The 24,026-nt window shown below is 49.2% G+C and overlaps 2 protein-coding genes across 22 annotated transcripts in view; one reads left to right on the top strand and one right to left on the bottom strand.

Moving 5' to 3' along the window:
* The first annotated feature begins 50 nt into the window (after positions 1-50).
* Positions 51-11,113, top strand: LOC118507713 (ell-associated factor Eaf-like). Of its 3 annotated transcripts, none has more exons than XM_036046611.1 (3): positions 51-1,163; positions 9,161-9,247; positions 9,336-10,787. In XM_036046611.1, the coding sequence occupies exons 2-3, from the start codon at positions 9,184-9,186 to the stop codon at positions 10,277-10,279; spliced, it is 1,008 nt and encodes a 335-aa protein (XP_035902504.1). In that variant the 5' UTR covers positions 51-1,163; positions 9,161-9,183; the 3' UTR covers positions 10,280-10,787. The 3 variants fall into 3 exon arrangements, with proteins under 3 accessions (XP_035902504.1, XP_035902503.1, XP_035902501.1); XM_036046610.1 differs by lacking the exon at positions 51-1,163 and adding an exon at positions 2,141-2,977 and having other exon boundaries at positions 9,336-11,113; XM_036046608.1 differs by lacking the exon at positions 51-1,163 and adding an exon at positions 5,609-6,332 and having other exon boundaries at positions 9,336-11,109.
* A 978-nt stretch (positions 11,114-12,091) lies between these two features.
* LOC118507703 (trithorax group protein osa-like) overlaps positions 12,092-24,026 on the bottom strand; it is a 107,000-nt gene continuing 95,065 nt past the window's right edge. For 10 of the 19 annotated variants that reach the window (XM_036046576.1, XM_036046579.1, XM_036046575.1 and 7 more), the window contains 9 exons: positions 23,085-23,285; positions 22,683-22,902; positions 22,336-22,605; positions 21,753-21,875; positions 21,297-21,474; positions 20,696-21,104; positions 20,486-20,585; positions 20,165-20,397; positions 12,092-20,098 (listed from right to left, as the gene is read on the bottom strand). In XM_036046576.1, the coding sequence (XP_035902469.1) occupies positions 15,848-20,098; positions 20,165-20,397; positions 20,486-20,585; positions 20,696-21,104; positions 21,297-21,474; positions 21,753-21,875; positions 22,336-22,605; positions 22,683-22,902; positions 23,085-23,285 (5,985 nt within the window). In that variant the 3' untranslated portion in view covers positions 12,092-15,847. The remainder of the gene's footprint in view (positions 20,099-20,164; positions 20,398-20,485; positions 20,586-20,695; positions 21,105-21,296; positions 21,475-21,752; positions 21,876-22,335; positions 22,606-22,682; positions 22,903-23,084; positions 23,286-24,026) is intronic. The other 9 variants (XM_036046584.1, XM_036046593.1, XM_036046590.1 and 6 more) reach the window with 8 other exon arrangements.

The raw sequence follows: 24,026 nt of genomic DNA, 5'->3' as shown, positions 1-24,026 counted from the left end.
AATCGTTGCGATCGATGCTCGTTCCGGTTGATTGGAGCCACCACCGGGAGCCACCGACAGCCGACTGGTAAGCGCCATAGCGGTTAATTTTATACACATTTTTCCTTCCTTTGGGCTGCTATCCACGATCGATGAGCACAACATAACACAGCGAAAACGGTGAAAATGAAATCAATGCCAATTATCTAATTGATCGCCATAGATGGATGGGACGGGATCTTCAGCTGCTCTCCCGTTTCGGATGCAATCAAAAAATTAGCCAACCGCGTACCGGATTGATTTTGATTTATTTTTATGAAAATTCATGTGTCACTTCCCTCTCTCTCTCTCTTTTCGAGGGAGTGGAGGAAATTTTGAACGAGTGCAAATGAAAAATCGAATCAAGATAGTGCAGCTGACCGCGAAGAATGAAGGCCCGGAATGAAAGTAAATCGTAACTTGCATTTATCGATACATAAGGGTTTCGTTCCGTGTTCGAAGCGGTGTTAGCCCCCCCCCCCCCCCCCCTCCCCGGGTTCGTTTGCATCGGCACCAAAAATCGAAGACGCTCGAAACACATCTTCAAGACGTTCGAATTGGGCGGTACTTACGCATAGATGATGTCTACTATCTTGTCGAAGGGCTGACGTAACGGAGGTGTAACCGAGCGGAGAAATGGCCGTCGTCATCGCCCTAACGCTTCATTCCAGCGCCTTCGAAGGGCCACTGGACGCGCTGCAGGTCAAGCGCGAAAAGCTTCAATTTTATACTTCACATTACACAGGGATGCAGCAAAGTGTCGAGGAATGTGGACAATCAAACAGTGGATGGCACGGGATGATTTATCGGCTATCTGGTGATAATATAGATTTCTGGTGGAAGATGACTGTACTATACTGTGTATCGCCAAATGTCCTAAGCTGGTATTACTGATCACTAATATGAGCATCTGTCCTGCAAGCTCACTCAATAAAACCTACTCCAATTGAGGGCTTCTACAAATACCTTACCCCTATCATTTATCTAAATAATTATCCTTCACTGCCGCCTCTAAGTACGCGTGAGGTCCATCATTCCAGTGCGAAATAAATTATGCGTGCCCGACGCAATGTTAAGCCGGTGCCGCTTCCCTTGATTGTGCAATCGAAATCATACGTTCCGAGTTCCATCGTCCAGCTGGCCTGGTATGTTATTGTCGAATTCAACAAAACGGAGCATAATGTTGACCACAAAATACCGTCCCCGTCCTCGCCGAAGCAGTAGCGCAATAATTGCAACAAATAATTATTTTACCCGATCCAAAAGCACGCACACCCAACGCGAATCGCCTCTTTTTGGCATAATTGAAACGATCAAAACCGATTTCACGGAACTTGTGCGGAAGAAAAATGGCCTCATTCTTGTTCCATGCGTTCCTTGGTTATTAGCAGACGTGCGAGTGAATGTTTGTTCGGCAGGTAATTTAATTAATTTTATTCTCTTATTCAACCGGACAGCTATGGACATGTAACCGAATCACTTTCGCCTACAGCGCGTAAAGTTAAGCACGTGTGTGCCGATGGGTGGATCATCTCGAAACAGACACGTTTATCTTGCTTGTTTATCTTGCTACACTTTGTGACGAGATTCCGCAAGCAGAGAAACGAAATTGCGAATAAAAAAACTGGGCTGTTCGCGGCCAAAGCGTGAACAAGGTGCTCGCTTTAATGGTGTCGTTTCTTATACGATCATAGCCATGATTAATATACCGGAGTGATTTAGATGCTTGTATGGTAATCGGGATTATCTGAGGACTCAACACGTCACTTCTGCCAAATCTGATGGCCAGTATTTGTTTTATGGGGCACGGAAAGGATAACAGAGACAAGTTCCATCAGCTGTATCTGGCTCTTCAGGCTTCCAATAGCAGGACTCAGTAGCAGGAGAGCAAAAGCGTCTAGTAAGCGTTAGGATCCCTCTGCCAAACGTCGGGTAGACGGTTGAAGATCAGACCCAAAAAATGACTAGCCTCTAAAATCTCAAGCAATAATTTAATGGTTAGATCCTTGAAATGAGATTTTTTCCTTGCATTCCTTGACTCAATAGCTGGAAAGTAGGTCCAGCCTTATGTCTGTGTTGATAGGAATTTAATAGACACAACTATGGTCCTCCTACCATTCAACTCAAGATATAGGACTATCTGATCTTCTGCGTCCTTCTACATAGACCATCGAGAAATACCATCAAGTCCGGATCCCCGTACGCGTGGCTGACTACCAAGCTACGGGTAAAATCAAGTCACAGAAAGCCAGAAAAGGCAGACCGAGACCTTTCAAGGTTGTAGTGGCTCGGAAGAGGAAGAAGACGGCCACGACGTACAACTCATTAACAGCTGCCAAGATCTGGATGTATATTCAGAAGATGTTTCCCCTAGACATCCTCAGGATAGTACTCGATTACACCACTTTTGAAAAGTAAAATTCAACATTATTGGCCATGTGCTTTCGCGTCCAATGAATTAGCTTTAAAGAATTGAGCCAGATCTCGTCGGTTCGATGTCTCAACCGGCAAGCGATCTTTATCATCTATCTTGATGATCTTCTTGAGACCCATTTTGTTCATTATGGAAAGATTTTCGATGATTGTAAGATCGTTGTTCACAGAACTATGCTATTGTGACAGAACTAAACCGTCGTAGGACTCAAATCACCCGGCAAGCTGTCGTAAGAATTGGGTCACCAGCAGAAGTGATTGGCGACTACCTTACCTAATCGAATACATTTTCTACTCCTTCAATTCGATTCGATGGGGTAAGAAGAATGAAAGCCCGTGACAGAATGCGCGCCATAATCCCACCGTCATCGTACGTGATAAGCCCCCGAAGCCACCCGGGGCTGACCAGTAGCGACCATGTCGAAAGCTTCACTTCAGTCCACCAAATCGCCAATCGGGCACGCTTAGGGCACGCCATAATTATACCCAGCTCGTTCGGCCATCATCACAAGCGGGAACCATTTGGGCAAGTGTTACGAAACATTTCTCGCCCATCATGACCATCATTGTCCATAATTCGGCATCATCATTAATCCGGTACTTCCTCGGATGTGCGTTTAGCGCGTATTAATCGTTTTACCAAGTGCTTTTGTGTCCAAATTGTGTGCCGCGTTTGGAGGGGAAAAAAAGGGAAGCTGCTCCTAAAGTCGGTTGCCTTGGTGTGTGGCTCTTTTTTGTGCAACGGATGGCGGAACGAATTTTGGGATGTTGGCAATGAGGAATCAAATGGCCAGCAGTCAATCACCCGGTGTCCGCTATCGGTCGACTGGAAACGCATGCATGTGTAAAGCCCCTGTCGGTGGCTCTCATCGGGACAGAAGGATTTTCCCTTTCAATTTCCATTCGCCCCAGTCAACCCGATGACGCTCACAATGCACCGCGTGCGGAGGATGCGCCATATGCGGATTGCGCAATAGGATAAAAAGACCCTCATGTAACTGGGGTTGATTCATCCCTTTGGCACTGGGGGGTTTTTCATTTGGATTCGTTTTTTTTTCGCACTTCGCGTCTTGTCTCTTGGCAAGCGATAAAGATAAGCGAAGGAAGACACTCTCGCGTCCCGAGTATGATTGAAGAAGATGCCGGAACCGTATTTTTGTTGGCGGTAAGGCATCTTGAGGGCTTAAAGAGGCCCCTTTTTGTAGTGGCAACACAAAATGATAATTTGCAACAGTAAACATAACCAAATGAGCTCCGGCATTGGGTTATAACCGTTTTTTTGCTTTTCTCTTAATTGAGTGAAAGAAAAATTATCTTATCGCGCGGATGCGCAAACCGCATCCAAATGACCGTCCGGAACAATCGAACAACAAACCTCTTCAAACACACACACACACACACACACACATATGAAGATCACGATCAGCTGAAGCACCCGGCACAAACGCGTACTAGCCGCGCGAACTCTCGAAGCAGCAGATAGGGAGCGAGAAGGCAACCCGGTAACAACAAATGCACTGATCGGGGGGGTTGGTGGGAGCAACAACAACAACAACAAAAAACTCACTTCGCGGTTTTATTACGCGCCTTTCTTCGAGTGCCGGTGCGGAAATCGCTTGGGATGGGTGCACTCGGTTAAGGAAGTTCAAATTTTCCACCACCGTTGCTGGCGCGCACCGCACCACTTATCCGGTCAAATTTTTTGAACTGAATCCGCTGCCCCCCAAAAAAAAAATGGCCACTTTTGACACATTCGTTTTCTTTGGTTGGTGCGAAAGTGCGCACCAGTGTTTGAATGTACTTATACGAAGAACACACTCGCGAAGTGGCGAGGATGAGTGTGTGATTACTGTTGGGATGCGTGTGCACTATGGGATTTTCAAGGAAAGATGAGTGGCGGTTTACTACGGGGGAAGAAAATTGTTGAGCCCTTGTTTTTGACTGTATGGTGACTACACGTGATGTTTTAAAATAAATTAAAAAAATCTTTTGGACTTACAGTTTTTACGGATAAAAGAAAGTTTAAATGTTAAATAAATTGACGTGTCTCATTTGTCGAAGAATTGTTTCGAAATAGACGATTTCGCATAAGTCGATAAGAGAGCAGCAACTAACATCTCTTTTCACTAGTTTAATAGTCGTAAATCGTTGGTAAAAGCCCGGAGAAGCTTTTTCAAGCCTTGTATGACATCATATGCCCGGTGAAGCTAAATGGTTGCTTTTCGGGGCAACCTAACCTGGAGCTTGTGAGGGCCATTCGAGTCTCGGAAAGGGAATAATCTTCAAGGATCACGTTATTTAAGTCAATCCAAATCTCTGAGATACACGCTGAAGATATTATTTAGTATCAGTAAAACTAATCTAAGCAAACGCAGGTTCTGAAATGGTTGCGAGTTGTGTAGAATCAAAGTACACAGTGAAAAAAAAAGACTAACAATTTAAGGAAGTCACTTAACTCAATTCGTTGTCAACAGTTTAATTGGAAGATTGTATAAGAAGTGAAGATTTTGTTCCGTCAAAGTGTATTATAACAGGTTTGTGGCAGACTAAAATAGACTGAGATTTGATTCAAATTCGGTTGAGGCTCACATATGTAGTAAAAGCTTGCCACTGCATCGAGCAAGCGGCACAAAACCTCGTAATGGAGATTAACGAGGCGAATACCAACAACAGCAATAGAGATAAATGCATCCAAAGAGCGATCGATCCTCTGAAGCCTTCCAGAACTTCACCACTCTTGGGTCAAAAGTCAGTTCTGACATCAACATAAATGTTCAGATAAACTCAAGGGTGCTAGTGGACCACTACGGCAACTACAGCCTTGGCCGCTCATAACAACAGTCGTGATGGATGAACTGGTTAGGTGGGTTTTTCCTCTAAACCGGTATTAAAATAATTATTTTCTTAAAATAGTAAGTAAGTTAACAAAACGATTATTTATAACTAATCAGTACACACACACACACACATTTTATCCAAACAATCAGCATTACGACCGAATTGCTCCATAGTGCACGGTAGTAGGCAATCGCTTTCGTTTTCGGACCCCAAACAGCACGAACCTTTGTGCCCGACTGAACTGGCCCGTGTCCATCGCCAGCCAGTGAAAGGAACCGAACGAACCGGGGGGGGGGGGGGGGGGGGGTGAAAAACTATCGACCAGACCTACGGTACACTCCCGAGCGCGTGGTGTTGTGTGCCATTTCATTTTCTATCGTTTTTCATCCATTTCGTTTTGTAGTAGTATGCACTGCCGGAACCTTAGTAACCGAGAGAGGTAAGCAAAAAGAGAAAGAGAGAGAGAGAGAACCGTTGTGTGTGTGTAAAGGAGGAAAACGATCGAAGCAACAATCCAGTGAGATGGGAGCCTGAACGGGGTGGTCGCTTACCAGCGATCGGGCGCGCGCGCGCTTGTCGGTGGTTTGGATGCGTTTTTTGTGGTTTGGTGTGGTGCATCTATAAAAATGCGCCTGTTCGAAGTCGGAAGGCAGCATTGGCGATTTGTCGGTACGATTGTTAAGACGGTCCTCGTGTTTTAGTTCGATTGGTGGCTCACACATTTTTTTGGTGAATTTTTCCACTTGTTTTTAAATTTCGTGCAGTGTCACCTCCTTTAAACACCACTTGCGTGTGTGCAGTTTTGTAGCAGTTTTGCGTCAATTATCGTTTGTTGCTTCCATCAAGTGTGCACTTCCGAATTCGATCCAGTTGCGTGTATGCGTGTGCTTTGGTGTGTTTTATCGCCATTCTCTTTGAAAAAATCTAAGCAAGCCGGTTCCTACCACGAAGAAAGCGAGTGATTTAAACGAGCGTTACTGTGTGTGACGGTGTGAATTGAACAGCGTGTAGAGTCTTATTCTTCGAAGCAATTTTTAGTTCTGGTACGTATGCATTAATAGTACACAAATTATATTTTTTTCACGACAAAAAAAATTGTTGACCGTTTTCTGCTTGCTTCAATTACAATATCAAATATTTTAATCCACAATTCCCCTGCTAGCCCATTTGACTAGTAAAGAATTAAATTTGCCATTAGCAGTTGTTACTAGTAAATCATTGTTGGTCTATTTCATCCTTCAAATGCAACCCTAGTAATATGTTTCGACTAGTCCTGTCATCCTGTTTTCTCTTTTGCTCTACTCTGCAAATGCTATATTGTTTGCAATATTTTGTTCTATTTTTTTATATTATTATTAAAATTTCTTAAACGTCGCACTTTTTAGCCATGTTTTTGTGTGATTTTTTAACAGTAAAAAACATGTTGTGATTTCAGAAAAATATTGCATTTAGTTTTTATTTTTTTAAACGATAAAAGGTCCACCATGATTGGTTAGTTTTTTATATAAAATGTACAATTAAACTTAGAAAAACACTACTGAGGAGCACTTTAATATTTTATTTGTATGTATTTGCTTGATCGTTCGAACAAATCTTCTAGTAGATATTATATGTTCAATCATGGTGCATGGATTGCTTCTTAATTTCAATTAAAATCTCATTTCCTCGATACAACAATCGCTCGGAAGCGAATGTCTCGATGTGTGGCCTTCTTGATGGGTCCTCTTCCAAACATGGGATGCGATCAGATTGAGTCTTATGTAACGATTTTTTCTCCCCTAAAAATATAACTCTCTAACGCTCCCGAACTGATCCTCCGCGCCGTGGCACGTGGTGGTCAAACGGTACATGAATCAATCAAAAATCCGCATCCGCCCCGGTCGTTCGGTTAAAGTAACGCTTTTCAACACATTTCATGGCACATCATAAATATACGGTGGGCGCAGCGCAAAATAACACTCGCCGAACCAAGCGTTGGATCGTAAAAATATCACTTTTGGCATAAAAAAAAATTCCAGCGTTGGTCAGCATTTCCGCAACTTTGCTCCTTCGCCTTATGCCAAAATCTTAAAAAAAACACTTGAAGTTTGGGTGGAAAAACGGAACAGGTGAAAGTGCGAAAGTGTTCAATGCTCTTGCTGACACTTGTTGTTCACCGGGGGCCTCGGGACCCACCTCTACCTCTGATGGGCAGTAGTAAAGTAATAATGATGATCCTAAAGTAAAAAAACGGCTCTAAAATCATCCCCTGATTGGGATGAACTTTTGTTGCTAATTTTTGGCGAAATTGCGAAAGAGTTTCAGGAAGGCCATTAGCGAAAAACCTCGAACGGTTTGGTTTTTGTTTTAAGTGGTCGTAACACGTGTCCGGGGACGAGATGACCGTTCGTTTGAAATATAATAATAAACCAGTAAGCTATCCTTTTCTTTGTCTAGTTGTGGTTTAAATCAAGTCTAATGGGTCATTGCTACTTTCTCGTCATATTTGAACCACTTAAAGGAATGAATAAAAAATAATAATAATGAACAAATTGAGACAAACAATGCTTTTATATCGGCTACTCCAATCATTTAATAAAGTGTTTCAAAAGTTACGATTAGCCTCACCCTTTACTTGGCTCCCTGCCTAGAGCTCGGAACACTTTTATCCCATCAATCGATTACTTGACCCCCAATAATACAATTTAAAACAAATCTAAATCATAACACAAACGTGTCATAAGCTCGCAAAACGAAATGAATTAACTCGCGCCCGCTTAGCCAACACCAAACACCCCAAAACAACAACTGTAACAAATAAAATGTCTCGCTCGCCGGTGGTGAATTTTTGTGCACACCTTTCCGTCACTTTCTGATCCAAATCCCACACCTGCCAGCCTCGATTGTGAGCTGTTGGACGTTAGCCGGTGGTGGAACCTTATCCTGTTCCGTGCGCGGACCTACATCTGGCTCGGGGGATGGATTATCGAACAACCCATGCGTTTGCATTCCAAGCGCTTTATAATACGATAGATGTAACACAGCATTTTTCTTTCTTCGTGCCGTTTTATTATTGCATTAAATTATGCAACACAATGGACCGGCTGTTCGGCACAACTTCACAGCAGCAGCAGTTAATTGATTCGATTTCACGGTCCCTCGTCACGATCGATCATCACCTGCGATTATGCGGATGGTTAGGCCGCATGCTGCACAAGCCGCCGACCGAAAAGGTTTATTAGCTTTCAATTTATGTTTCACATCATCCAAACGATCCAACGTGGATAGAGATCATTAAAGGGATGGGTGGTTCATTAGGGATCTTCCATGGGTTCGCTGATGTCGGTCTCTCCTCGGTTAGTTAGCTACTTCCTCTCTATTTGCTTCAGTGTTTGCCCTGTGTAATTGCTTGGGGGGGTTTTTCTGTGTGTGTGTGTGTAGACAAACAGAAATAAATCTTCACACGTGAAAGTGTTAGGACAATAAAAACAAGTGAAGCTGCTTTTGTCTTCAAGCAGGGGTGAAATTCAACTGGAAGTCAGCTTCGAACAGCACTGCTCTGGATGGTGCGCTTGTTGAGCATTACTTTGAATGCTAGAAAGTAACACAAATATTGACGTAAATTGTCGATACCGTCTCCTAATATTGCATTCAAACGCGTCTAAATATAGAGCCAATTTGAATTATGGAATTAAATTTTGAAGCGCTACTTCCGCACGCAATCATTCGTCATGTTTCACCTTCAAAAAAGCGAACAGTAGTTCGATTATGCAACTTTCCGGACATGAACACGCACACACACACAGACGAAAACACACACACACCATTTTTGCCACCTTTCTGCAACCTGGCGTAACTTGTTCCCCGGTTTTGTTGTTCATTTCACTTGCAGCTTCTCCACGGCCGAGCCACGAGATGAAGTCCGTTAATCTCACCCTCACCACTGCCGCCGGATTGGTGCTATGCCTGCTTGCCATCGGTAACAGTCGACTGCTGCGCAACACATTTGCATCCGTGTAGCGTCTCAACTGCGGCTTCCTTTTTTTTCCCCGACCCTTTCCCTACAGACGGTATCGCGGCCCGTTCCGGTGCGGACCGCAAGAAGGACTACGACTACGAGTACGAGACGGGCCTGTCGAGTGGAGGCGGTGGCGGCGGCGGCGGCGGGTACAGCAGTTCCGGCAGCAGCTACACACCCAAATCGGGCTACAGTGCCGGCAGTGGGCTACGCTCGATCGCCCAAGGTTCAGCGGATCAGGCAAATTCGGCCGTCGCGAATCAGCACGCCGCAGCCAAACAGGCTGCGTACGTGGCGCAGAATACGCTCGCCCAGGCAGCCTCGCAGGCGGCGGCCACCGCACAAGCCGCACTCGCCGGCAAGCACGTGCTGCTGCAGGGACTGGAGCAGCAAAGTCTCGAAGCGCACCAAGCGCTCGACGCGGAGATACAGCAGCTGCAGCAAGCGAAACGATCGGCCAAGGCGGCTCAGCACGCAGCCCAACAAGCGCTGAACCACGTGCAGGTGCTTCAGTCCGCACTGAACAATGCGCAGGTGGCGGCTGAACATGCGCAGCAGAGCGCGAGCGAGGCGGCAGCCGAGTTGGCCTCCCAGACGCAGATGGTCGGTACGGCGAAGCAGCGCGTGGAAGCGCTCGAGGAGCAGCTGAACTCGGCCCGGGTGGACTTTGAGGCTACGCAGGAAGCGGCCCACAAGGCAGCGGCCTCGGCCCAGGAAGCGCAGAACAATGCGGCCGAAGCGGCGGCCCATGCTGCGATCCCGCTCGTGCACGTTGCTCAATCGATCTCGGACGGTCATGGGCTCGGCAACAGCCACACGCTGCAGGCGAAGATCGGCAAGGTCGGTGGTGGTGGTGGCAGCAAGCATCAGCAGCAGCAGCAGCACGAATCGTCGGAGGATGAGATTAACAGTGGCGAGATTGAGGTGGCGGCCAACCACAACTACGGTGACTTTAAACCATCCCAGCAGACGTTCAGTTTCGCCGGGTACTAAGCTCTAGACCGACCGACCGTCCGACCGACCACTCGACCACCGCGGCTTGTTCCGCCGTACCGCCCAAGATCTATGTTTTAATAGAGCCACCACATAAACATAAACTCATACTTACAGCCAGACGACGACAACCGAACACAGCTCAATATACAGAAGCGCGGCCCCAAGATCAGTGTCAATGTGCGCCAGAGAGAGCAATCGCGCCGGCCACACTCGCGCTTTGCAGATGAAAGTGAAATCGATCGATCGAAGCGGAACTACACATAGGAGTGGAATTGCGCACCGGCAAATACCGTAATCCCGGAAGGGTTGGTGTTGGTGGCTTTCACGGTCTCCGGCACACACATCTCGCATTGCCAAAAGCCGGTTTTTCCGGCATCGTGATGCTGGGTGGGAGGGGGTGAGTTTTTCCTGCTCCATCGCCTCCATCCGTAGAGCGCTTTGAAGTGTATAGAGCAGTGACCACGAAACCGACGAGCGAAACAAGCCACATACACTGACTAGAAAGAGACAGAGAGAGAGAGAGAGAGAGAGAGAGAGAGAGAGAGAGAGAGAGAGGCGACTGTAATCACACATTTTGTATTTATTTATGTAACTATGTACACCAGGACACACGGGAAGGCCTGCTCTGCTTCTCGTGCGTGATGACGACAGCGAGTTACGACCGCATTAGAATGTAGTTGATATTTGGTTGTGTTTTGTTTTTCTTCTTTGTTTTCCTCCTGTACTACACTACTAATCTGCCCCAGCTGACAACTGTACTGTAGTGCAGTAGTAACTGAGATTATTATTGACGATTGCTGTAATAAAAGTATGAAGGAAGTACCACCTGTAGTATACCTGTGTGTAGACGTTTCTTCACTGATCGATCGTTCATCGATGACATTCCGGCACACAATCTTACCAGCTTCTACGACCGACTTCACTGTTTTCCACTAAACGTATCACTTAATATCACCATTTTGGGATTTTGACAGACAATACGCTGGAACGGCCCGGTGATAGATGCGACAACGGAGCAGGTCTTCATACGGCAGGGCTGGGATTCTAATCCCGTTCGGACCGCTTCCCGCCTAGTGAGGACTGACTATCCAACTAAGTGGTATCACTCAAAAATTGCAGACATTACCTTAAAGGATCGCTAGGTCAAGCAGAGAGAGACCACAACGCTACTAGGATAAATGATGAACGAAATCATGGTTACATCCTAGGCTTCGAGTTTGCGCGTTTAAACGCTAGAGGGCGCTACTTCCACGGGGTCGATACTAGTAACTAAGAATCTTCAAATGTTGGATTAACTCTCAAAAAGTAAAATGAACATCTTTCAAAGTATTCGTTATTATAAAAGAGATTTGTTTTAGTATAAAAAAGCAGATGTTTTGAAGACAAATGCAAACATTTTTGAGAAACGGGCAAATGAATAGATACGGGGCAACGGCCAAAAAAAACCTTAAATCGAAACCAAAGATGTCTGGAAAAACGTTAAAAAAACACAGCAAAATGATCATTTTCGTTTGTTCAAATGATCGGCAGGACCGGGGTTCGGATCCCATCCAGAAGACCGCCTCCCCGTACGTAGGGCTGGCTACTATGCTACGGGTATAATCATGTCACAGAAAGCCGAAAAATGGCGGGTCGACACCTCACGAGGTTGTAGTAGTGCCAAGGAAGAAGAAGAAGAAGCTTATTAAGGGGGGAAAAGAAAGAAGTTCGGACATCATACCTATACAGTAGGTTCGAAAAAAATGTAACACTCCGTACGTTCGATTTTTAATTTTTTCTCAATTTTTATTTTAATTAAAAAAAACTAAGTATATTTATACTTTTATGTATCAATAATAGTAATTACAAATATTTTCTCCGTTTCGTAATATAATTTGTTTTTTTTTTTGTTGTTTGCTTCCTTTTTACCATTTCTCATCTGCTGGCACTTGCGCCCGCATTACTATATGTGTGTGTGTGTGTATGTCTGTGTAGCAGGGTGCCTAATTTTCCCGTCGCCCTCGCACACACCATCGGCCCCCCCGTCTCGCCCATTCCCCACTTTACACCCCCTTATTATTGACGACCACCTCTACATAGTTGCTTGACATTTTTCCTCTCTCTCTCTCTCTTATGACGCTGCTTGTGTTTCTCAGTGTTTGTGTATTTGTTTAAGAGTTTCCACAGAGTTGTGTTCCTTTTCTCCACTCCCCTTCTTTGCTTGCGGAGCGAGTTGAATCAATCATACACGCTCTTTGCAGCTCTTTACAGTTAATTCAAAAGCTTTCCCCTTTGTGTTTTCTACATAGATTAGGCGACAGGCAGGCACAGGACCCACCACAATTCCCGAGGCCGCCCCTCCTGCTCCTCCCCTTTTGCCCCTGCGGTCTGCTCTGCTACAACAGCTACTACCCACCACTACTACTTCTACTATTATGCCTACACCACACCGTCGCTTCTTTTTTCACCTTTTGCGCACCGCGTACACTACTACTACTACTATTATACACATAGAGACTTTGTTTATGGGTGTGTGTAAAAGTATTGTTCAATCCGCATTCGTCCTTGCTTCGTTCATTCGTCCAACCACACACATCACACTCACACACATTCAATCACCACCTTTTCTTGTCCTTCTCGCTGACGTAAAGTAGTGGAGGGGAGGGAGCAGAGCTTGCTTAGTTAATTATCCCTTTCTTGTGTTTGCGCATCACTGTCCCTCCATCTTTTGCTGGAAGGATTTTTTTGTTTTTGTTTTCTGTTGTGTTAGTTCTTCCCACCCCCCCTCCTTTATCCTTTTCGTAAGTTTTTATGTTTAGTTTTTTGTTTGCGCTAATTTTCGCGGATGATGGTGCATTCCACAGCACACCACACCGCCACCGCCTGCTGCCACCAACAAAACAAAGAGAGGATCCTCTCTCTTTTATCCACCTGTTCCAGCAGTGTGTGCGGCTTCTTGTGTTACATTACTCCATTTTGTCCCATCCTTTGTTTTGCTTGCTTTCACTAGAAACAACACGCTACCACGCCTAAGTGTTTTTTTTTGTTGTTTTCCACTAGTGTAGTACACCTTTTACCTATAACTATACACCGTGTCGTTTTGTTTGTTTGTCCTGTTTTGATCTGCTTATAAATATTATCAACGTGTGTATGTGTGTGTGTGTTTGTGTTTGCCACGATTTGCTCGCACTCTCATTCTTGTCGAACCGAAACGGCCTTCCCCCTGGGATTCACAGATTCACATACGCTCCGAATTCGCGACACTGTGTGTGTGTGTGCATGCGTGCGTGTGTACGTGTGTGCATGTTGTTGAATTAAAAAACCACACTTACACACACACACTCCAAAGCCAATCACACCATCAACCTCCTCCTGCGGGCAAGTGATTTAAGTTTAAATATGTGCTACACACACTACTACTGTCCAGCTTCCTTCTCACGCGTTGTTTGCCCCCCCATCATCTTAACTTGCCGCCGGCTCCACAGGCTACGTGCTTTGCTAGGGTGTCATTTTAAATTATTCTCATAACGCGCTACGCTTCACTTTACTAGATTTTTCTTTTTACAGTTTACCGTGACGAGGGCGGTGTTGCTTATGTATTGGCTTGTGTTTAAGCAAGGAAGAGACCAAGAGAAAGCCAGAGGAGAAGGGAGTAATTGTGTCCAATATTCCAAAACTGAATTTGAATTTGACAACAACAACAAAAAATTGTGAGTCTATGAGTGGCCGCACCATTATGTTTGTTTGATAAGCCCTAATTACACCTCCACGACACACACATATCCACACCCTTTAAGAAAAAAAAACTCCTGGTAGTAAAATAGCTAAGTAAAGGTAGTAGCTCTTCTTCCTACTTAAACGCACACACACGCATACACACACACACGCATACACACACATATCCTGTCGCATCACGATGGATGATCCGGCCCTAGATACACGCACGACTCACGCTCACGGTCACCACTGTCCGTGAACGTGAGCACGTTGTTACGCGATCCAGCGGTGTCTTCTTCCTTTTCCTGACCGAAGCAGTCCAACACCATCATCAAACAAATAAACAAAAAACAAGCTACACACAAGTGTGGAGAGATTCTTTTTCGGTGTTTCCAGCTTTCTGCAGCTCCCACCGGACCCGTCCCCAGCGCGCACTGCACACAGAATGCGCAATGCCATGTTCCCGGCCCAGGGCACCCACCACAAGCAACCCGCGGGGGGGAACGGGAGAGGTTTTTTTCTTTTGTAGCAGCACGGGGAATGTGTACTTGGCTGCCGCTGTGTCCTCCTCCCTCTTCTACTTCTTCTGTGCTGTGCCATTCCCTTATATCGGCTGATTTAATAGCTACCATCCATACTACTCTCTCTCTCTCTCTGTCTCTGTCTCTCTCTAATCTAGGTGCATTTCTGTTTTAAACCATACTATGTACATCACACACACGCACACACACACACATTGTCCTTAGTTAAGCATATTTAGCACAATTACTATTAGAGTTACTATACACACACACACACACGGCGGCGTTACTTTTCTTTTCTTTTTGCACGGCTTTTCACCACCGTTTGTTGACCTCCTGCGACTTCATAAAACTGTTTCAACTACACTACTGTAACACATTTCGATTATTCTACTCTATCGGTCGTGTTCATGTTGTCCTTTCCCCCCCTTTTTCCTTTCGTTTGCTGCTGCTTACTAGTTACTATTTACAGACATAGATCCCCGCTTGCTAGATCTACGCTCGAGTCCACAATCGTGTGTGTATGTGTGTGTGTGTGTGCCGGGTGAGTATATTTTCACTACTGTCAGCGCAAAGGTGCACCTTCACCACTTATTAGGTGTGTATGTGTTGGTAATACTTGTACTGCTGCCTCCTATCACTTGCTCTCTCTCTCGCTCTCTTTTAGCTGCACAACACTCACCAAAACCACCACAATCAAAAGCGACTTAAAGCACGATCTCTCTTAGTCAAGCGCGTTATTTGTCCTTTCGCTCTCTCACACACACACACGCACAGGGTCGTTTGCATTCCCTGCCCAAAACAAAAAGAGAGAGATGGTTACCAACACACTTACTCGCTCGCTTGTACGAGTAAGCGCAGGTTGCTTGGGACTAAATAAAATTCCTCTTCCTTTGCGTTCCTTTCTTACACAACTGTAATCTACAACACCTCACCGCACACACACACACACTCTCGACCACACATTCTCTCCTTGCCTACTGTAATCCGGGTGTGACGTCTGATGTGTTTCCTACCAGTTATTAAGCTACCCTCGTCAAATACATCACACTGCTGATCCATTTGCTGGCGATTTTATCATCATAGTCCTGCGCGGTCTCTTGCTGCTGCCGCTGCTTCTTCCTCTTCTTCTTCTTCATTTTGCTAAATATATATTCCTATAAATATATATATAATGTGTGTAACTATAAATAACTGTGTATATATATATTTATATGTACGCGTGTGTGTGTGTTTGCTTCGATATACATGTCGCACCCGTCCCGGTGTAGTATCATTTTCGTATTCTCGCCTCGCCCCGGGGCTAATATCGTGTGGCCGTGGTGCCACCTCAGCAGTACAGATTCCACTACGACGAAGCCGTTATCGGATGCTGGGAGGATGGCTGTGGTGGCGGTGCTGCCGTGGCCACACTAGCAGCTGGGGAGGTAGGAGTGGCCGCTACAGCTGACGGGCTCGTCGGAACGGCGTTACTACTGCTAGTGCTGCTGCTGCTGCTGCTGTTGCTACTGCTGCAATTGCTGCTGCCGCTAGTAGTGCTGTTGGGCGTTCCGTCGGGATTGACCGCAGCTGCCGTTGCTGGTGAGGCAGGCGCATTGCTTACCGCCGAAGCGCCATGTTCCGTCGTAGTGTTGGAGGAGGACGACGAGCTGGTGTCATCGAAGTTCGTCACTGCCGTAGGAGCAACGTTGGAGGAGGATGGTTCCGCGTGCGCAGATCGATCCGCACCACCATCGTTGCTGTTAGTGGTGGTAGCGACTGAGGAAGGTGTGGATGGTGTGGCGAACTCTTCCGCCGTTACCTGACCATTGATCGCTGCTGCTGGCGCTGGTCCGCTGCTGTTCGCGGTGTTTGTCGTCGCACCACTACCACCACTCCCATTCGTTCCAGCGTTCGCAGACGAGCCATCGGTTGTCGTTGTTGGCGTTATACCACCGCTACCGTTCGTAGCCGATATTGCTGCCGTCAACGCGGTTGGCTTTCCCCCGTCAGCAGCACTCGCTTTTGTATCCATCACAGACGAAGAGCTAGCCGGGGAGGAGGAGGAACCGGCGGAGCTTGTCGTCGTGGAGGTTGGTTTGCCTCCCGATTCGATCTCCATCGTCGTGAGTGGGCCGGTCCCCCGCGAGCACTGGTACAGCACGCGCGAGATGATGAGCGCCACCTGCTGATCGAGTATGTGGCTCATGACCAGCCCGAGCAGCCGCTGCTCCTGCTGCATGAACAGCGGCCGATTGTCCGGATGTTTGGCGAGGTGCAGCAACGTACCGGCCGCCCGTCGCAGCATGTCCAGGCTGGTGCCCATCGAGTCGGGATTGTCGCGCAGGAAGTTGATGCCGTGCTGGTTGGCCACCCCGAGTGCGGACTGTTCCGCCTGTTCGATGAACGCGACCAGGTACGACACGCACGGCGATTGCAGCGCAACCGTACGTGCCATCGAGCTGTCGGCGGCGGCCAGATAGTGCAGCAGGTTGACCGAAAACTCCCGCAGCACCTGATCCTCGTTCTTGCACAGGTGGCGCGTCAGCACCGAGCACAGCTTTTCGAGCCGCGAGAACGGCGGTGTCGCTATGACCAGATCCACGTTCGCGTCCGTTACGCACAGCTTGCAGAGTGCCTCGAGCGCCAAACGCTGGGGCGAGAGGGCAGCGTTCGGTCCGAGCGTCGGGAACGGATCCTGCCCGTGCGCCGACGGGCAGACGGCCCAGTGCAGCAGACCGTCCAGTATGGGGCGCGATATCGGCTCATCGAACCGGGACAGGTCGAGCTGGCCGGAGATGTTGGCCGTTGCCACCAGCATATTTTCGCGAATCTGCACCAAAAAGTCCCACCACCATTCGTGCTCGCCCTGCAAGCTGCTGCACGAGTCGGAAAAGTCCGCATCTTCCTCGCGGTCGTAGTTGCGCGTCTTTTTCGTGCGCAGCGGATGCTCGTGGTTCAGCAGCAGCAGCTTGCCGAGGATCGCCAGGAAGCGGGACGATTTCGAGAACTCGGTCTCGTTGTTCGGCAGGAAGGTGAGATTGCGCAGGATGTTCGAGATGGCGACACAGCGCCGGGCCAGCGCGTCCTGGCCCTCCGTCACCAGGTACAGGCTCGCTTCGTCGCGCGTGTAGCACTCGTCCTCGTAGTCGCTCATGCGCCGTCGCTTTAGCACTCGGGCCGGATCACGAACTGTTTGCGCGATATCGAATGCGGCCGGTCGGCCAACCGCTACCGTCGTCTCCGCGTCGTCCGCTTCCGATTCGTCAACGTCCATCCGCTCGTCGGCCGGATTGGACGATGGCCGTTCCTCCGTGGGCGATCGCTGCTGCGGCGAGTCATCCGCCGTTACGTTACGCTTCTGCTCACGACCGCCAGCAGCTGTTGGTTCGCTCGTTTCGCTGTTCTCCTTATCACTTTCCGCGTTATGTCCCGGGGTGGCTGCCTGTGGCCCATTCGGAAGGCTCGACGTTTTCTCCAGCTCCATGTCGATCTCCCGGCAGTCCGCATCCATCGGTGTCGGAGTGGTACGCTTGGCCGCGTGCTTGCTCTCGACCGGCTCCGAGTCCTTCTCCTCCGCCGCCGTCTGCTTCTCCTTCTTCACTATACAGTTCTTCACCACCTTGTCCGCTCCACCGCCACCACTTTCCGACCGTTCCTTCGCTTCCTCCTCCTCACCACTCTCGCCATTCATCAGCCGGGCGATGTGATGGTCTTTCCGCGTGCGCAACGTCGGTGGCGTGGCCGTTGCGGATGGGTCCTCTTTCCTTCGCTTCGGTGGCGAGAGCAGCTCCTCCTCCTCCTCCTCCTCCCGCTCCTCTTCCACATCCATCTCCGTCGTGCTAGCGTCGGACGTATTTTTCAACGCCGGTGTCGTGGTTTTCTCCGTCGCCGGTGCTTCGTCCTGCACCGCTGCCCCCAGCTCTTTCTGCTGATCGTTTTTGCTTGTACACTTTGCACTGTTGTTGTTGTTACCGACATTGCCGATGTAGCAGTTGTTGTTGTTGTTGTTGTTGTTGGCTGATATCCGCTTGCCATTCCGGGTGGTGCCGTGCGCCTTGATGGACTCCGCATACTTGGCGCTCGTTTTAATGTACTTCGCAAATGGAATGTTGACAAACTCGGCCCGGAACGTGTCCATGATGTAGTCGTGCGGGTCCGGATCGGTGTGGCCGGCCGTCCACGGATCGCCACCGACCTCGGTGTCGCGCTGATACTGATAATCGGACGCCCGGTCCCAATCGCGCCGATGGTCCAGCACGAACACATCGTCCTCCGCGGGATGTATCTTGACCGGGCGACCCTTCCGCGACGTCAGCGTGTAGTTCGCCGTCGACGTCAGTATTAGCGTGCGTTCGTCCGGGTTCGGTGGGTTCTTAACCGCACCCAGATCCAGCTCGAGCAGCTCGTTTAAATCACATAGTTTCGCGTTGCGCCTCGCATAGCACTGCGTGGTTCCTCTTCGTCTGTCTATCGTCGAACTCTTGACGGACGCTCCTCCTCCTTTGGTACCGCCGCCGATCTCCTGCACGCCGCCTCCATTGTGCTGCAGTAAACTCGCTTCCGGAAGGCCATTCTCTAGCTTCTCCTGCTTGATCATGGTGGTGGTGGACATCGTCGTCGTCGTCGTCGTCGTCGTTGCCGTCACTATGGGCGTCGACGCTGGTTCCAGCTTTATCGTCGTTTCGGTCGTCACCACCGAAGCAGTCACCGTGTTGATTACGGAGGAAGGTTGAGGATGCCCTTTACGACCCTCCTGCTCCTTCTCTGCTGACTCCTCCTCATCGTCGATGTCACGCATTCTGTCCAACAGCGCCGCGCGCTCGGTTCCTTCCACGCTGAAGCGGTTCGTTGTGCCCTCCTTTTTGCAGCTCTCGAACATGTCGCATAAACTCTTCTGGAAGTGATCGAGCAGCAGGTTGAGCAGGCCGGGCATGTGGGCTAGCCCGAAGTACGCGACGGAGGAGTCGTCGAAGAGCAGGATGTTCAGCACATCCAACGCCCAGGTGCTTTCGACGAGCAAACCGGACCGTAGCGCCATAAATATCCGCCATGCATCGGTCTGCCCGATGTCTAGCTTAGTGATGCGCTTCCTTCGGTAGAGCACGGGCGTGGTCGCCTCAACGCTATCCGACGGAAAGACAATGTCTCGCTTTTGCTGTACACCGCCGCTTCCGGCCGGTTGGAAATTGGGCCCGGCTGGCTGTACCTGGCCCGTGCCTTGCGCAGGTGGCTGTGCTTTAACCGCTGGGGATGCCGCGCTCGGTACTGGCGGTACACCCGGTACTGCACTGCTGGCATTACCAGCCACGGAAGGCACGCCGCCACTGCCCGGTACTACGACGCCTCCGGGCGAGGGTACGACGGGCGGAACGCCACCGGAAACGGGAACGACCGGTCCGGATGAAGCAGTTGCACCCGGCGGTCCACCCACCGCTCCCGGCGCTTGCGGCGGTGTGCTAATGCTGGCTGGTGGCATTCCAGGCATGGAACCGGGTGGTGTCGGAACACCGGGACCGGCACCCGTCATCGGAGGATACGGTTTGCCGGTGCGTAACGGTGGTCGCAGCGGAGAGTTCTGTGACGTTGGTGGCATCTGATTCCAGGGTTGCTGTTGGCCCTGTGGAAAGAGAAGGAGCTGATGATGTTGCGGATTCCAGATTCCAGACGGCCGAGCAATACTGACCTGCTGGTGCGTTGGGTAAGGTGGTTGTTGCTGATTGGGCGGGTAGCGATTAACGTCCGCCGCCGCTCCCCACTGACCCGGAGCACCCGGTGGACCTCCGGGAGGACCACCGGCACCGGGCGGACCCGGCGGACCGCTCGGCCTGGGACCGTTGTGTGCCCACTGCTGCTGAGGACTCTGGGGAGGATACTGACCACGGTACTGGCCACCAGGACCTGCCTGCCATCCACCTGCTGTAAATGAAAAGCAACAAGAAACCCCTTAAACGTTCAACCCCTATTCGCCGGAGAAAGGAGCTTAAGTGGTGTACGCGATACTTACGGTACATCTGAGGCCGCTGCTGGTATGGAGGATAGGGCTGTTGGCTCTTTTCGAAATCCGGATGACGGCGCGGCTGGTTGGGCTGTGGATAGGGAAGAGCCTTGAAACAAACATTGACGCGATAAATACCGGAGCAAAACACAAAAAAAGGAAGAAACAAGAGCAAGCCAGCAAACGATAAGCTGCCTTCAGCATTTCCGCTATAACTACCTGTTCCTGCTGCTGTCGGTAGTAGTCGGCTGCAGACTGAGGCACGCCCGGTTGCCCGACCGGTGCCGGATAGCCGCCGCCGGGCGTACCGGGCTGTCCTTGCGCGCCAGGTTGCTGCTGTGGCGGAGGCGCTTGCTGCGGTTGCTGCTGCTGCTGCTGCTGCTGTGATGGTGGACCACCCGGCGGTACCTGTCCCTGGGCAGCACCACCCGCCGGAATTGGTGGCGTACCGGCTGGCGGCACTCCTGGCGCGGTACTGACAACGGGCTGCTGTTGCGGCGGATATGGTCGTTGCTGGGGTGGCGGAGGGTACGGTGAGCTGCCGTACCCGCGGTATGGGTCGGCTGCCGAAGGAGGAACGGGTACTTGACCGGCCGCCGACGATGGTGGTGTGCCTCTGTAGAGAGATCTGTCATTAGGTTAAACGTATTGATCTTTACTCGTTTGTTTCTGGTTAAGCATTTTGCACGACAAAAGTACACAACACGGACACACTCAGTGACCACACGGTAGATAGGGAGCACCGCCACACCTACTACACTACGACGACGGTCACAATTTATACACAAAGCGTAAAAAAAGTGTTTCCAATGTTCCTTACCCTTCTCCAGCTTCCGGCGGTGCGTACGGCGGATAGAGCGGTCGATTCGTTGGCGGATACTGGCCTTGCTGACCGGGCGGTGGTGCATATTGTCCAGGCGGTGTGCCGGCCGACGGGCCGTACTGTTCCGGCGCGCCATACTGCCCATAACCGCCCGGCTGTCCTTGATACGGTGCGCCTGTACAAAGAATGGCAGAACCAGCAGTTAGTAACGATGCCTTGGAAAGACAGTATCTTCCGTTTTCAAGGAGGTGCGGTGGACGGGGGGGGGGGGGGGGGGGGTGCGTTAGCAGGTAATTGTTTTTGTACAAAGACTTTGCTGTTAGTAACTTTTGAGCTGGACAAACATATCAAAAACAAACAAATGGTGTGTGAAGGGAGAAAATGGAGTTGGGTATTAGCCGGGGAAATGGATGGATGGTTGGGGGGGGGGGGACCAGATGGTGGTGCCATTACCTTGGGGACGTGAAACCGGTGGATAGGGAGCGCCCTGCTGATACGGGGGACGCTGTGGACCCACGGGATCATCAAAGGGATTGCTCACGCTAATATTATCGCCAGAGGCAGGCGGTGCAGAACCTACACGATGTTAGAAAGATGATAAACGGAGAGAGAGAGAGAGTGTGTGTGTGTGTGAGACAGAGAATGCGACAATGGAAGGGGAAACATGAATCACATCTACAACTAAAACACGGACAACACAAACCGGGAGTACCTCAAAGTACCCTTGAAAAACCCACATTAGGACATACATAACAAGAGGACAACTACCGCATATCTAGAACGAGGACTCTCAAATCGATTCATTTGAATAGTGCTTCTTAAAATGTTCACCCCAGCATTTGGCAAGGGATAGTGGAAAACGTCAACGTGTTTTAACGACAATTGATCAGAGACATCATTAGAATGTGTACACACATAAGCCTTCACCAGGATGAATTCCTTCTTACATCCACAAACAAACACACAGGTGGACGGGTTAATGTTGAGAGGCATTGCTCTTAAAGGACGGAGAAAACGGTTAGGTAAACGCTCCTACCTGGATGAGGAGACTGAGTGCCACCTTGCTGCGAAGGTGGCCTTTGCTGGGGCTGTGGTGTCTGCTGCTGGCCCGGGCCCGGCTGTGCACCGGGCAGCGTAGCAGCGCCTGGTGGTCCACCGGCCGTGCCCTGCTGCTGTTGCTGCTGCTGCTGCACATAGTCTGGCGTGGAGCCGGGCGGATAACCACTGCCCGGGTACGGCCCGTAACCATCCATCGAGGCACTGCTGCTGCCAGGCGCGGGAAATGAATCTTGCGAGTTGGATGATCCTGTAACGAAGCGATCAGTTGTTGGGTGAGGAGCTCGATTCAGCAAATCGGAGTCAAAGTGTGTTGCAAATTTTTACCTGGCGAAGGAACGGACGTAGTTTTGGCGGACTTTTTCTTCGAACCGGCTTCCACCTGCGCAATGATCGGACCGGGATCGATACCGCCCCGATCGAACTTACACTCGAACGGGAGCAGATTCTTCGTGTAGTGTTTCCGCAGCGTGTACGCCGCACTGCTGCTCGCCCCAATGCCCAGCATGCCGGCGATGTCCTTCCACGTTTTGCTCTTGGTAACCTTCAGTGATTTGGGTGGCGATAGTAGGAAGGAAGGAAGGGAGAAAGAAAAAGAAAAGGCACGCAGACACCCGCGTTGTACGCTTAACCATTCTCGAATAAGCTTCAGCTGCCTCAACGGTTAGAGTGGGAGGGTTGGGTTACGTTTTGGGGATATGGACAGGTCAGGACAGCTTAGCAACTCACCTTACACACCTCAACAAACCCGCCACGCTCCTGCACGTACACGTACAGCTTGTACAGATCCAGCGGTGTCTTCGAGATCGTCGGACAGGCCGTGATCGGCGATCGGCGCTCGTCCATGTACGCCAGCAGCTTGTCCAGAAACACGCGCCGGTCCGGCTTATCGTCCATCTCGTACAGCTTGTTCAGGCTGTCCGATTTCTGCTGGAGTTGGAGCAGCGTACGTAAGAAAAGGGGAACACATTAGTCAATTGAGGTTTTTCGTTAGCAAGAGGAATACGTGCTTTTTTTTTAGTAAAATGAATAGAAAATGAAGGTAAATTAACAAAAAAAAAAAGAAATTCAGCAAAAAACCACCTGTGTTATGGAAAGATTTCAAAAAGAAGGCCAATCTCACACCAAACCAGGAAAAATGTCGTGCGGAAAATGGTGGGAAAATAAGGTTAAATGAACAACAGTTTTTTGTGGGGGGGGTTATAAGTAAACGGTAGAAAATAGATAACAAAACCAAACCCTGCTTAAAGCTAAATAAAAATTGCGTACGATGAAAGAACTTCTCACATCCAATAATGACACCTATCGCGAAGCCAGTCGATAAAAATAAACCACCGGTTTGGTTATATCGACCGATAAATGTATCTACTCGAATTGGCATCGCGAACGCCTACCGCTGATGAGTTGATAAAAAGATAACGATCGATGCAAACACTGATCGAGTAGTTACGCTATCTGTCAACGTTGGCTGTCAAATCTCTGGTTTGTTTACAAATAGCAGCTAGTGGGAAAAGTTTGTTTGAAAATGTTGAATGCACTATTTTTCACGGATGATGATCACACAAATCATGCAGCATACCGAATGGGCATTTGTTACCAGGCATTTTGAATTACCGGATAAAGCGTAAGTGAAAACATGTGCGGTGGAAGTGACCATCGATTGCATTGATA

The sequence above is a fragment of the Anopheles stephensi genome, chromosome 2 (assembly GCF_013141755.1).
Source record: "Anopheles stephensi strain Indian chromosome 2, UCI_ANSTEP_V1.0, whole genome shotgun sequence".
NCBI classification, from domain to species: domain Eukaryota; kingdom Metazoa; phylum Arthropoda; class Insecta; order Diptera; family Culicidae; genus Anopheles; species Anopheles stephensi.
This window is presented reverse-complemented; position numbering and strand designations above follow the sequence as displayed.